At 31.1% G+C, this 13,172-nt stretch overlaps 1 protein-coding gene across 1 annotated transcript; it reads right to left on the bottom strand.

The window, feature by feature from the left end:
• Positions 1–6,190: 6,190 nt before the first annotated feature.
• Positions 6,191–9,567, bottom strand: LOC111022847 (heat stress transcription factor A-6b). The gene is made up of 4 exons (XM_088117613.1): positions 8,995–9,567; positions 6,962–8,102; positions 6,782–6,860; positions 6,191–6,686 (listed from the first exon to the last, which is right to left on the bottom strand). The coding sequence occupies exons 1-2, from the start codon at positions 9,301–9,303 to the stop codon at positions 7,323–7,325; spliced, it is 1,089 nt and encodes a 362-aa protein (XP_087973739.1). The 5' UTR covers positions 9,304–9,567; the 3' UTR covers positions 6,191–6,686; positions 6,782–6,860; positions 6,962–7,322.
• Between the last annotated feature and the right edge of the window lie 3,605 nt (positions 9,568–13,172).

The raw sequence follows: 13,172 nt of genomic DNA, 5'->3' as shown, positions 1-13,172 counted from the left end.
ACCATAGTTAAGTTCTATGTATGGTAACTTTTCTAAGCCACAAAACAGCTCATAAAGGAGAAGATTTACAGTGTGTTTCCTCCATGGAAAACCATTGTGTTACCATCTTGATCAAATTGAAAATTTCACCATTTTTGGAAGGACTCAAAATCTGACAACTGCGATCCACTAAAATAAAGTTGCAATAGCTACCTGCCTATAATACGGGAATGATAGAATGATTGGATTAGTAACTGTTGAGATATTGATAAATGAATTAAATTTATCAAATCCATTAACTTAAGTTTTTGTGTTGAGTGATAATTTATTTATCCTTAACATAGTATCACAACGGGAGATACTGTATTCAAATCCGTCGATTTATTATTTCTTCCCTATTTATATTGATTTTCACTTATTGGACCTTGTGCAATTATCCAAACTCACATGTAAGGGAAGTGTTGAAATACTCATAAATGAATTAAATTTATCCAATCCATCCATGAGTTTAAGTCTTTTGGATTTTGGATTGAGCGGTAGTTTATTTATTTTAGCTCAAATTTATTTGGTAGATTATCATGTTTAATTAATAGAAGTTAAGCGACCTTTAATCACAATTTAGTTATCACATTTCTCTAATGTAACTATTTAATATATCTCGACTAATTAAGATATTAGTTATATCACTTAAAAAATTATCAAACTTTAGGGATTTGAGTCTTCATTTCTATATTTAAGGTATAATGCTAAAAAAAGTATTAATTGCTAACTTGAACTTGTTCAATTGGTTAAGTTACTTATTTCCGATTAAAAAGTCGTGAGTTCGAATTCTCGATCACTATTTTACATCAACACATCATACCACATCATACCGTCATTAAAAAATAATTATTTTGATAGACATTAAAAAATAATTACATTACTTCTTTTTTAAGTTACTAGCTAGTTTGTTGACTTGATCATTATAATAATATATTCCATTTTGTGATATTTTGAAATACCTATTGAGATAGGTATAGCTTTGGTCTAAATTGGCATTTATTTGAAGATTTTAGTGATGGGTCTGGATGGAAATGTCCAAATCTCAATTTGATAAAAATATTGACAAAATGTCAATGTCCACGTTAATGTCAATAAATATTTAAAAAATTTATGAAAAAATTCATAACGAATATTTAAATTAAAAAAATAAATATTTCATCATTTTAAATTAAGTTAAAAATATTAATATTAGGTTGGTCTCGTATTAGTGATTTTGTTGATATTTTTTTTTATATTTTGTCCATTTTTGTATGATATCATAGAAATATCGATTCACTATTCATATCGATGTCGAGATCATGAACATATATGTAAATACCGATGGAAATGTCATCAATAGAAATTTAATACTCCTTAAAAAAAACCAAGAATTTAACACTCTAATCTATCTCTCTTTTTTTCATATTTAATTTTATTATGCCTAATCATTTGACTTTATTAATTATCTAATATATTTCTCTGTAATATTAAAAAATGACGAAAAAAATTGATTGAAACATTTATGAGTTGGTGTTTCTTTCTTTCTTTTTTTTTTTTTGAAAAAATTTTATGAGTTGGTGTTGTTGCAACATCAAAATATTTAAATACAATATCTATGTAATTATTGTCCAATAACTTGTTTTTTTTTTAAAAAGATATAAATTAACATCACACATTTTGGAGCCCGAGCCCATGAGACCCACATATTCGAGTTCTCCTTCTCTAATAACTTTCAATGATAATTGGCATGTACTCCTTCCTTCGAGTCAGATGTTCAATCCTATATATCCTTGAATTGTTGTACTAAAACAAAAAAGAAATAATAATAATAATAAAATTTATAGTTCTATATCCTCATGGACAAAATGTTACATTACCTACAATCGTAATAAGTATTTTGTCAAAAAAAAAAGTATTAAGATCATATTATTAAGAAAAAAAAAGAGAAATTTACTGTAACACATTAATTTACATTTTTTTATTTGAGTAGTTATTTGACATAATAGAAAAATAAAATGTCTTGAATTCAACATTTAGGACTCGTTTGGTTACATTCTCGTTCTTTGTTTTTACAAGTTTTGAGACGATTCTAGAAATGATGAGAAAATCCATACTAGTTTTGTTTTGTTTTGTTTTTTTTTAGTACAATATGTAGGGGTGGGGGATCGAACCCACAACCTCTTGGTTGGAGATCATGTCAATTATTGTTAAGTTATGCTTACTTTGGCACATGCTAGTTTTATGGATGTTGAATTGTTAAAATCCTAATAATTATTATCCAAAGATAAAAATATACTAGTTATGTCTAAATTAATTTTTGCTTTTAACTTTTTCAAAAAAAGAAAAAATGAGTTGCTTTAAATTATTTTTAACTAATTATTTATTAGAATTATTTTTTCGATGAGCAAAACCTATAAAAGAAACATGGACATTTATCTCCTTAATATTAATTATCCTGCATTATCCAAACACAAATATTTGTTATCCAGACATTAAAATCCGACAAAGTTTAACTAGTTCCATGTATTCACCGCGATTTTGTTGACCATAATATATTTTTAATGATAACTCATTTTTATTCTAAAACAATATAAGGCTGGTTTATTAAAAATAAGTAGTTGGTTGTTTTTTCAATGTATTTACATATACCTATTTATTATAAGTCTGAGATTATTGGATGTGTAACATAATCTTGAAATGAGAATGTGGGAAAATACAAGAGAATTTAACTCAGATAGTAAGTAATATTTTAAAGTAAACTATACATAGATATAATTGTTATTTATTATATATATATTGTTTTTTTGAAATTGTTATAAGAAGATTTTTAATCCTAACATAAACTTTATGTAAAGACTGAATTAATTATGAAGCTTCTACCCATAGGTTTTGTATTTTTACTTTTATGGATGAAATTGGCCGGTTTGATGTCAATCTAATAAAGCCAGCATGAACTTAGCTAATTGGCACCTGTCTTTGACCAATAAATTATGAATTCAAATTCTCCACTCTTACCTGTTGTACTGAAAAAAATTCATCTAATAAACATCTTAAAATAAGATTTTTCATCTTATAAACATCTTAATTAAAATAAGATGAAAATATAACTTTGAACAATGTAATTTTTTACATCACTGTAAACAGTTGATTATAGGACATATAGCACAAGGAATAAAAAATAACTATGAGAATAAATTGAGAATAATTGACTTGAAGTAATTCGTAATTAGCATGTTCCTTAATCTTTTAAAATTCTCGATTTTACTCTTAATACGTATTAGTTCTCAATTAGGTCCGTTGATGAAAATTTTGTTAACAAAAATTTAATATATCATAAAATTACTATTTATATTAATATATTTGGACATGTAAACATGATATCTTATGCTACATGATCCAGTTTTTTAGAAAAATCTGACCCATCAATCAATAAGATTCAATTTCTTTCAAGTGAGATGTTCAAGTGACATGCCATCGTGTCTAAATATGCAATTATACTAAAAAAATTTCTTCAAAAAAAAAATAATAATAATAATTTTTTTTTTGCAAAGGTAATTATAATAATAATTTAATGATACATATTTTTTTGTTAATAAATTTTAACATATATTTTTATCTAAGGACTAAATTAAACACTAGGGACATTTTGGTGTATAAATATATTTACAAAATTACATTTCAAATTGTCCTTTAGTAGCAAAGATGTGGGACCCTGTAGTATCACGGGATCCACTAGCATAAGCCACACAACATCGATTCCATTAAATGAAAAAAGACTACGACCTAAAAAAAGACTACAAATTAATCAAAAGGAAATCAAACATACCAACTATTACTAGTTTTTTTTTTTTTTTTGTTTTTTTTTTCAAACACCAAACTCTCCTAGGCTCATTTATATTCATGGACCACCCATAATCTTTTGGGCATCATATATCCAATTGGATTGGTAATATCAATTAAAAGTACATTAAATATCTAAGATTGCCATTTTTTTTATAGTTTTTTAGTTATAAATATGACAAAAAGATTTAGTAAAATTAGTAAATACTAACCACATATAGTTGTTTCAAATGTAGCACTTTAAAAAGAAACAGAGATAAAAAAAACATTTAGTAAAAGTATAAAATAGCAACCACATTTAGTTCTTTCAAATATAGCACTTTAAGAAAAACGGAGATCCAATTTTAGAAGGACAACTTTACCCAAATGATACATATTTGTAATATATATCTGTAATATATATGACTACTGATATATGCATCTGATATACATCTGATATCCTACTGAGTGTCTGTGCAGTATGTATGTGATATACATCTGATATACTATTGATATGAGTGTTTTATATACTCATATCATACTATTGATATGAGTATCTAATATACTACCTATATAAGTGAATTGTTTTTTTTTAAAAGTAAAATTTTGTGCTATATTTAAAAATTTTAAAAAACATGTAACATATTTTAAAATACATAAACGATTTTCGCCATCCACTGCAATTTCTTTTTTTCTTTTTTTCCATAAAAACATAATTTGAAATCATGTGGCATTTCAAATCATCCTGTTTCATGCTATAACAATGAATATATATAAAATCTATTATGATATGAAATCACTCAAAATCTTTAAGAAAAAAATGTACATAAATATGGACGATTATTTAACTTAAACTATAAATGAATTTTCTTTCATAATTAAGAAAAATCTCCAACATATAATGACAACAACAAATAAACCCGCAAATTTGCGAGCTCCAACGATGTTATAAATTAACTTATCAAACACCTTGGTTAATTATAATCATAAACAAGTAATTGTATTCTCATACATTATTGATTAACTGTATCGACAAATGAAATCATTATTTACAATTTTGAAATCATTATTTACAATTTTATAATTCACTAAGTGATTGATCGTAGTTAATTTATAGTTGGATCAAAGATCATTTTATCTCTATAAATACATCTTTGCCCTTCGAATCTCGTCAATCTTTTAAATATGATAGATGCTATGACATAGATCCTTTTGGAACTTTTGAACGGTTAGTCTCATATTATCCACTTTGAATCTACACTATAGAAACTACCATAAAATACTTTTCTAATCTTATTTAACGTCTTAAGAAAATGTTAATTTAGACAATTATTCGACCTCGGACTAACATAACAAAATAATAAAGTAATTTATAAGCAAAAGAGATGGAAGAAAAAGTAATTTTCTTTTGGAAGCACCCCTTTAATAATTATTCTATGCAAATTAAAAAATCTGCATGTCTCCTTAATAACCCGATGATACAGATTCAAAATATGTCTATAGTCTCTTTCATACATCCAAATGGAGTAAAATTACCCACCACATTTCTGCGATATTCTCCAATTATTTCTTCTTGAATACACAGTCAATTTTGTTAACAATAAGCAACTCCAACTTATGAGATCGTTTTATTTTTATTTTTCTCCCTCGATATACCCATACATCCATGAATTCAACATCAACATGAGAGCTGAATTGATATTTCTATACAAATGAAAAAAAATCGACAAAATATGATTGCAACTAAGACCTCGACATTTAGAACATTTAGAACATTTGCTTTCAGTGAGACAATTTCATAAATGTCTTATTATACGAAGAATACTTAGTCCCGACACTATTTGAATTTTGACATGTAGGATATATATATATATAAAAGATATTTTCTATTTAAAAAAATTATAGAACGATCAAATTTCTAGTACTACTGTCAACAATGAGACGTGCTAACAAGTATATTCCTTATAATAGTATATTCCAGAGCATAAGACATGTTGTAAGATATGTACTCACAAGTATATTCCTTATAATAGTATATCCCAAAGCATAAGACATATAAAATAGAGGTACACTAAATTCCAAATTTAGTCTAAAATTTCAACTCCATCAACGAACTTGATATTAACTCTATTAGGTTAAGATCATCGACTATAGTATGATGTGATATATCTATTGAATGATATCGACCAATATAGCATGATGTGATGCTAATTCACATGAACTTAATTCAACAGTAATTGACATATGCCTCTTACTAAGAGGTCATGAATTCGAATCTTCCCACCTCACTTATTATACTTAAAAAACGTAGCATGACGTGGTAGATAGATAGTATAAAAAATTAGATAACTATATAAACTAGGCACGGAAGCAAGCAATAAACTGTGTTGTTTTATTCGGTCTAACTATTCACTTCCTTCAACACTATTATTTTGCCATGTTGTGCTAAAATTAGTAGACGATGATCTAAATCATGTCATGTCATGTCATCATTTAATTAACGAATGTCAATAATCAAGTATCTCCACGATGGTATGATATTGTCCACTTTGGGCATAGCCCCCACGATTTTGTTTTTGGTTTCACCCAAAAGACCTATCCAACGGATATAATTGTCCTCATCTATATATATAGATCGTGCTCTTTCCTAGTTAATGTGAGACTTTCCTAGTTAATGTGAGACTTTGTTTGTATTTATCTTACAAATCAACACAAAGCTGACCCAACCTATAACAATGCCACTTCTAGTTTCACAAAGAAGAAATTAAAGTCGTGTACCATTAAATAAAATCTCTTTCTGATGATTCCTTGAAGGAAAGAGATGCAGTTGTGGCTTGGAAAAAGGCTTGTAGCAGATGAACCGCGTGCTGATTAAACATATACAAGTAAAACGGTTTCACAGTCCACCAAGTTTTCAGTTTTCAAGAACAAAGAAGAACAAAAAAGAGTAAGTTTTGCTAACCACGAAACAGCTTGTGATTCTTCAAGGTATTCAGCAACAGAGATGTTTCCCAATTTGATAGAGCTTTGGAGTGAGTGATCTACATTTGTTTGTAGCGAAAATGAAGAATTACACATCATGAAAGTGTGAACACATATGTATTTGATGAGATATACATGAGAAAACCAGAGAAACCAAAACCTTGAGGCATCACTAAACACAGAACTCAGTCCAAGCAGATCATAAGATTTCCTGCAAACCTAACAAAAACAGAGGAGATAATATAAGGACAAGTGGTTGTTGCACAAGGGGAAAGGGAAGGGCAATCAACATTTTATTTGGGTTAGAACTTTGAAAGATTATGCCAAAAACACAACAAAAAAAGGCTGTATCCCTGAAGAAACCAGTAGTGTCTCTCTTTTCATCTTCCTGTCCTGCCAAAACACTAAACCAAAAGAAGGTTATAAAGGGTTTAGATCAAAAACCCCAAATGGGAAGGACAGCTTCTTTTGAGCTTCCATTTCAAAGGGAACATTGTGATTCTTTTCTTCCCCATTAGGCTCTATCTTGGGCTTGACCCCAAATAGCCCAATCGATCAGCCAACACGTTCACATCTTCATTTTCACCTCTTGCCACTTCCAATCTCTCACTGAATAATTCTTCCCAAAACCCTTCATCAAGAACTTTATCTTCATCCTCCGATTGCAGTGACTTATCTTCCTTTTCCTCTTCTTCTTCTTCTTCTTCTTCTTCCTCCTCCTCGTGTCTTGCCTTCCCCAACCCCTGCATCTCCAATGCAAGTGCTTCCAGCTCTGTCATCCCAAACCCATATTGATCTTCAGATTCCAGAGGCTCAGTCTTAATGGTGTTTGATGCTTCACCTGAAAATCTCTGTTGCCCTTGCTCAATTGGCCTTCTCCTCTTCTTGGTTATTGCTTCTTCAAGCTCCTTCCTCTTCTCCTTTTGCTGGACTAACTGCTGAATAAACGATGGGTTCTGCATGGCTCTCGCTAAGAAATTCATCATTTGTCTCTGCTTAATCTCGGTTCCTCTCAGCCTTTGCTCCATTGCTTGAAGATAGGCTCTTGTGTTCTGCTGCTCTTGCCTTAGCTTCACTAACTCCATCATCAGCACTTGCTTGTCCCGTTTTAGACGATCCACTTCTGCATCTCTTCCAAATTGGCCAACCTCTACACAAGCTCCACCGGCTTGTTGGGAATGCAGAGATTGCTGCTGATACGTTGCCCTCCTTCTCTTTATGTTCTTGAGGAGATGCTTCTGGCCTCTCAGAAACCCTTCATTCGCAAACTCCCATCTATCTGGATCCACCTTTCTAAAACCCTGCAATTAATGAGAAATTAAGCTTGAATGAAGAAAACCCACCATTTTGTTGTCTTTTGGGTGGATTAATTTCTGAAGAACCTCTTCATTAAAACCAAATTGTTAACTCCCATCTAGGAATTCAGGATCCACCTTTCTAAAACCCTGCAATTAATGAGAAACAAAGCTTGAATGAAGAAACCCCACCATTTTTTTTTCTTTTGGGTGGACAAATTTCTCAAGAATCTCTCCATTGAAGCCAAATTGTTCCATAAAAGAAAATTTCAGTACAAACAGGGGAATGGCCGAACCGTACAGATGGGAGATTCCTGCTTTTCTTTTAGCGACATCTGTATTTGATTTCCCAAATCGAAATATACAAAAAAAAAAAAATTGAAATTCTCAATTCAGAAAGGTTCTAGAGATGTATTTCCCAACGAAGGCAGGGGGCAGAGCTTTAATTTCGGTCGAAGATTCGAGAATATTGCTAATCAAAATTACATTCTTACCCATCATGCCATCAATAAGCAACCAGCACAAAAAAATGGCAATATTGGCATTTTGAAATTCGAACAACGAATTTTTTTCAACAGAGAAAAAAAAAGAAAAGTTCATCTGAAAAAATTCAAAACTGGGACATCTGTATTTGATTTCCCAAATTGAAATATACAAACAAACAAAACAAATTGAAATTCCCAATACAGAAAGATTCTAGAGATTTCCCAACGAAGTTTCCAGAATATTACTAACTGAAATTACATTCTTACCCATAAAGCCATTAATACGCAACCAGCACAAAAAATGGCAATATCGGCATTTTGAAACTTGAACATACGAATTTTTCTTTCAAGAGGCAAAAAAAAAAAGTTCATCTGAAAGAATTAAAAAAACTGGCCGCGAAAAAATCACTCACGTAAGTATTAAGCTGGCGTACGAAGCTGGAGAAATTATTGTGCTTAAAGAATCGCGGAAGTAATTCAGTGGAGAAGCAATGAGGATCCCAAACCACGAAGCTGGATCCCCCAAAGCTCCACGAAATCACATGGTTCGTGTTGAAGTCATCGACGATTTCAAACGTCTTCGTCAGAAACGGCGGCGGACCCACGTCGTGGAGCCCCTCCATTGGCAGCGGAGCCGCCATCGCCGCCCGGTCTCCGCCGCCCTCCGACGAACCCGGAAACTCCTGCTTAACCGGAAACAGAGGATTATTCATCGGATTCATCTCTACAATTAACCGCGCAGAAATTGGATTGAACAATTCAGCCGCCTTCGATCATCTGATTCTGAACAGAACAAAGCATGGAAATCGATTGAGGAATCAGAATTCGATTGGGGAAGCATGGAATGGAATAAATAGGAATCTGACCAAATGGAAGGCGATGATTGGAAAGTTCTAGAGGAGAGGAACTTTCTTGGGCAAGTTGGAGGAGAGAGAGAAGGTTCTGGAAGTTTCAAGAAAGTGGAGAATGGGGAGATATGGGGGTGGGGCTGGGCTCGCAGTCTGATGAATTAGTGACCACAAATGGCCGGAGGTGGGGGAAGAAGAAGGGGGTCCCATTTTTTAATTAATAAATTTCTATTGGTTGGAATTCGGGAATTTGGAAATCTCGTGGCCAATTTTTAATAACTTCAACTTTATAACTACTTTTTATTATTTCGTTTTATATTTATTGTTTATTGTCATCTGTTGTACTGGAATTTGGAATTATCTTTTATGGTTTTTTTTTCCTTTTTCTTACAAGAGACTATCCAAGCCCTAGTGCTAGCCTCGATCTTGGTGGTGTCCCTCTAGGTGATTGTAGAGTGACTTATTTATCAATCAAATATTATTCTTACGGTTAGATCTAATATCCTGGTTCTACTGAGTTAATAACCTGTTCTGCGGACCTCCTGTTGGAGGTCCTTGTTTGGCGCGATTCTCGAACCTAGCAGCAAACGGGTAGGTTGAAAGATTGAGACTCACTACCTAAAAATCGTTTCAATGTCCAAAATGAATCAGAGTGTGGATTCAAAATTGTAACCTCCCATTGGTCTAGATCCGATAGAGCGACTGTTTAACCTTCAGATCTCGAAGACACATCATTCCACCAATTTAATTACAAGGGAGAATATCAAAGGAGGGGTTGTCCGAGCACGAGGTCGGATAATAACCGAGCCGAACACTCAGTCGAGCTGGATGTCAAGTCAAACAGTCTACCCCACTATTTTCATAATGACAGTCTAACTGTTCCCCCACTCAACATGCAAGTTTCCTATTTCCATGGAGTGACGGGGTGGGAACCGTTTAATTCAAATGAGGAGCCAAACTTCTCCACGATCATTTCCTTGCTTCATCTATAAATACTATGAGACAAATAGAGAGGGGGTACGCAAAAACGGATTAACATATACTTTTTCTATTATTTTATAGAGCTTAGAGACTAACTAGACCGTCAGACTGGTAACTTGATTTTGCAGGTCTCGAATCCAAGAGTGTTCTCGAGGATCTATTGTGATTATCGATTTTTCGATAAGAACAATGACGACCCAAGAGCGAATTCCCCACGGGCAGCGGTGGAGGTTGGTTGAAGATGATGTTACGCGGAATTCAGAACCAGCCGTTCGAACTCATGTGCCTTCTAGAACCAGGGGTCTTCGAGCCTATTGCGTACCACAAATTCGCAATCAATTCCATTGGTCCTCTCAAACCTTTTAATCAATATATTTTTTCTTTTTCTACAAGGATGAGGTGTTATATTTTTGTTATTTTATTATTTTCTTCAAAAATAAAATTTAAATACATATTATTCCGTGTATTCTAGTTTAATACGAGAGTGTCAACTGGATTATAATTCAATTGGTTAAAGTATAGAACATCGACTCAAAGGTCGACCATTTTAATCGATATCTTACGAGTTGAGCTATACTTAGATTTGTTGGTTCAATTGTTTAATTACCGAATAATGTTAAGGATTCCTCTATATAAGAGGACTTGTTTGATATGGAACTCCATAATTAAGTTTAAATTTTCATGTTTATTCTTGCTTCATAAGTTTTTAATTCCTTAGTTTTATATCGGTCACTGCTGATAGTTTATTATAAACTATTTAACAACAGTTTAACATCGACACATATTTTATTCGTTTATTTAATTAATTGACATCTAAACAACTAGGGCTTGAGACATATTTATGTTCTTGTTAAATGGTTTATAAAAGAAAAAGTTAAAAGAATAAAAGACAAGGCATAATTTAAGAATTAAAATAGAATATAAAATTTTGAGAATTAAAATGAAATATTAGAAAATTTCGGACCCAAAATAAACAAGGTAACAGAGATGAAATTAGAAAATAGTCAACTATTTAATTAATTTATTAAAATAATCTATTTTTTAGTACAAATTAATCTATGCTTTTAGTATAATATAACAAGAGAGATTAAACAAACAAGGTTTTTTTAATTGTTGAACTATGTGTATGTTAAGTAGTAAAATTATTTAAAGAAAAGAACATTATAGTATTATAGTATAGAGGTAAACGATTTCTTCAACTTAATTATATAGTCACTTTTAGAAGTATAGAGATCATCAAAATGGATAGACTGAATAAAAATAAAAAAAATAAAATAGATATTTTATATACTACATTCATGGAAAAAATTGAAAATAAGATAGATATTTATATACTAAATTAAAATGAAGGGGAGTAAAAAATATAGAGATTATTTAACTTTAAAAAAATATTATCTATGGAGGACTTTTTTCATATACTTTAGGCAAAAAAAGATATTTATTATTATTATTATTTAAGCAAAAAGAGATATTTAATTTAACTTTCAGCATATAATTAAACATCACAGAAATCAATACAAGGAAAAAAAATAAATCGTCGCGGCTTATTCTCATAAAAAGTAACGAAAATTGTAAAAAACCAAGAAGGCTTACGTGGCGCCAAATTAAAAGGTTCTCTAGAAATGCTAAACTAACAGGAAAAGTTTACACGTGGATGTTTCTAGTCCGACACGTAATTTTTATCCGCATCTGACCTCAATTTCGGCGTTTCGAATAGCAATGCACTTGTGCAAGTGGCGAATATTTTAATTATAGATATTATTTTAATATTAATTCACACAAATGGAATATTATTTTATTTTATTTTTTAATTTTCCATCTTTCTGATCCCATGTTCTAAGTTCTTTCTAGACTCTTCCTTTGGATAATGCTATGAAAATTATAATAAAAAATAAAAAGGACACAAATGTTATATTGAAATTTGGGATTTTTTTGAAAGAAAATAAAGTGAAAAATAAATAAATTTGATGAATCTACCCTATGCCAAGTCGAATAGATCGACCTACGTTGAGACGAACTACAGATTGTCGAGAGGGAACAAACACTCCAGAGTTCAAGTCAGTGATGGTTCAAACTATGCTCATACATAATAACTTACATAAATGAATGGAGTGGTATCTCTTTTATAGGCAACCGAGTGAGGGGGGACAAGTCTGTTGGAACCATCTCGATAGGCGGTTACGAGTTATCAAGCCGGTGGTCGGTTCTCATGCTTGAAGTTGGTGTTATTAGGTCGATCGTAAAGGACTTAGTCGATTCTCCAGTTGATTTGACATTTAGTTCGGCTTCATATGTGGGTCGGTCTTCTCTCTTAGATTGGTTGAACATATTTGACCTCACCCAATTATGTTGATTGGTCCAGCAATCTTGATTTTTTCCTTCAACACCACTTAATTTATTCAATCAGCTAATAGAATCAGAAATAATTATTGGTGAATAGTTTTGTTTGTCTTAATTAATATCGATAAAGACTTTTTTTAATAAAATATTCAAATTTAATTATCAATCTAATCACCAATTTTAAGTATGGTTATCAATTATGTTAAAAAAAAAAAATTCTGTAGTTTCAAAGGGTTCATAAAGAGTGATGTAGTGGCATTGTGCAACAAAATATCTATTCTCTCTTAAAATTATTTGGACACTATCCTAAGTGAATTTGATATTTTAATTTATGGAACATTTTTTTTAATAGCATTTATGGAACATTTGCAATAAGATTATATTGTACAGGATTAGACCATGACGTGTTTTTTTTAATCCAT

Source organism: Momordica charantia (assembly GCF_013281855.1).
Source record: "Momordica charantia cultivar OHB3-1 chromosome 9 unlocalized genomic scaffold, Mcharantia_2.0 BLBB01000009.1, whole genome shotgun sequence".
Classification (NCBI taxonomy): Eukaryota; Viridiplantae; Streptophyta; class Magnoliopsida; order Cucurbitales; family Cucurbitaceae; genus Momordica; species Momordica charantia.
The sequence above is the reverse complement of the archived record's forward strand: the minus strand, read 5'-3'. Positions and strand labels throughout refer to the sequence as shown.

What these genes read in the sequence shown, in the direction of transcription:
- LOC111022847 (XM_088117613.1), bottom strand. Translation starts at nt 9,303, where the DNA reads ATGAATCCGATGAATAATCCTCTGTTTCCGGTTAAGCAGGAGTTTCCG. An exon ending in TACGCCAGCTTAATACTTAC is followed by an intron (nt 8,103 to 8,994) that starts GTGAGTGATTTT and finishes CATTAATTGCAG; the next exon opens with GGTTTTAGAAAGGTGGATCC.